Here is a 2,007-nt window from a genome sequence, read left to right as displayed (position 1 = left end):
TGGGGCCTAATTAAATTAGAAAAGTTAAATGGGCTAATTACACTAAATGGAAGCATTTTACTAGTCTACCTAATCTAGTTTAGGAAGATTAAACTAAATCTAAAGTTTAATTAGATTAATTATGAAACCTAATTGCACTAATTATGTTTACCTTAAGCTAATCTAAGATGAGTTAAACATTTTCAAAACCCTAGTTAAGCTAATGAGAAGAGAATCTTTTAACTAATTAAATACAACGCTAATTATCCTCTAAATTAAATATGTCTAATGATTATTTCATGCTATACCTATATTATGTTAGAGTCTAAACGTTATATTAATTGAACCCATTAAATAATTAAAACAACTAATTACGATAAAGAAAAACACTAGTAAAACATGATATATGAGCTTAAGTAATTAAACTAATCAAATAAGATAAATGGGATGATTAAAGAAAGCTAAACAAGCCAAAAGAAGGGAAAGTTAGATGAATTGGAATACAAGTATACTAATTGCACTATTTTAAGCAAGATCTGATTTTTTTTTATTGCATTTAAAGAAAGAGGGTGAAAAGCCCTAAAAAGAAATTATAACACAAACCCATTCCCCAAATACATCCTAATGCTACGGGCCGGTTTGAGGGGCCAGGCACGCCCATACTAGTCTACGTCCTAAACTACGTCATGAGAGGGAAAAGAAGGAAGATTGAATCAGACCTAACAAAAAAAAAATAAAAAAAAATAAAAAAAACAAAAGGAATAAGGAATAGCATTGCACCTTTGAGGTGCATTTGCATTTGCATTTGCATTTTAGGTAGCTATGAGAAAAAGGAAAAACCTTGGGCCAGAGAGGAGATTGAGCTAGTAAGGAAAGTAATGCAGAAATATCCAAAAGGAACCTCCCTTAGGTGGGAAGTTATTGCAGACTACATTGGTACTGGAAGATCAGTAGAAGAGATCCTCAAGGTGACAAAGACAGTTCTTCTTCAGAGGCCCGACTCTTCCAAAGCTTTTGACTCATTCCTTGAGAAGAGAAAACCACCACAGACCATTGCATCCCCACTGGACAGGAGGCAGGAAGCTGATGTCCCTGAGAAAGTTGTTCCTGAGATGGTTAATTCCAAGAAGCCTTTCAATAGTGATGGAGTCCATAATCCTGAAGCTTTGGTTGTTGCAAATGGAGCTTCTTCAATTACTGAACAACAAGATGAGTGGCCTGCTGTTCAAGAAAGAGCACTAGTTCAAGCTTTAAAAACCTTTCCAAAGGAAACCAGCCAGCGTTGGGAACGGGTTACAGCTGCAGTTCCGGGGAAGACAGTGATCCAGTGCAAGAAGAAATTTGCTATGCTGAAGGAGAACTTTAGAAACAAGAAAAATGTGGAATAGTGGGATTTTTTTCTTAGAATGCAGCAGTGCAGCTATGTCACATTTTTAAGGAAAGAAAGTTTGGTATCTAGTTGGAGAGATTCTTTCATTTTTGAAGATGAAATTAGCTTAAGCTGCTTGGTATACAGAGTATTTTTGTCAGCATCAGCTCTTACCACATGGTATCATATTTTTGAAAGATGGGAGTTAATCATATGAAAAAAACAGAGTAGATTCTTGACTCTTATCTACTGTTAAAGGTGAGATATCTTACAAAAAATCATCCCCCATTCTTCCTTTTGAGATCATTCTTTTTCAATCTACCATATTTGAGGGTCTGATGTCTTGAGCAAAGGGAGACGATAAAAGTTTTGGTGAAAGTTGACTTGTAGAATTAGCTGACTTACCTGTTGTAAAGAACTGTTATAACAAAAGCATGCTTACAAATTTCATATACCTCTGTTATTTGTGTTTGAAAAAAAAAAAGGGTGGGTGTTGGTTGGGTTCCATTAATAAGGAGAGACAAGAAAGGGGTTCGGTTGCTGCCAGTTACAGCAGCAGGGAAGGAAAAGAGAAAGAAAAAGAAGAAGAAAAAGAAAAAGAGAAGGAGTTGCAGGTTCGGCTGGAGAAAGAAAGAAAAGAAGAGAAGAAGAAGAAGAAC

At 35.5% G+C, this 2,007-nt stretch overlaps 1 protein-coding gene across 1 annotated transcript; it reads left to right on the top strand.

Annotated features, from left to right (window-relative positions):
• Nucleotides 1-378: 378 nt before the first annotated feature.
• Nucleotides 379-1,798, top strand: LOC122071622 (transcription factor MAMYB-like). The gene is made up of 2 exons (XM_042636006.1): nucleotides 379-395; nucleotides 767-1,798. The coding sequence occupies exons 1-2, from the start codon at nucleotides 379-381 to the stop codon at nucleotides 1,365-1,367; spliced, it is 618 nt and encodes a 205-aa protein (XP_042491940.1). The 3' UTR covers nucleotides 1,368-1,798.
• The last annotated feature ends 209 nt before the right edge of the window (nucleotides 1,799-2,007 follow it).

This window comes from Macadamia integrifolia, unplaced genomic scaffold, assembly GCF_013358625.1.
Source record: "Macadamia integrifolia cultivar HAES 741 unplaced genomic scaffold, SCU_Mint_v3 scaffold_31A, whole genome shotgun sequence".
Taxonomy (NCBI): domain Eukaryota; kingdom Viridiplantae; phylum Streptophyta; class Magnoliopsida; order Proteales; family Proteaceae; genus Macadamia; species Macadamia integrifolia.
Note: the sequence above shows the minus strand (reverse complement) of the source record. Positions and strands in the feature narration are given on the sequence as shown.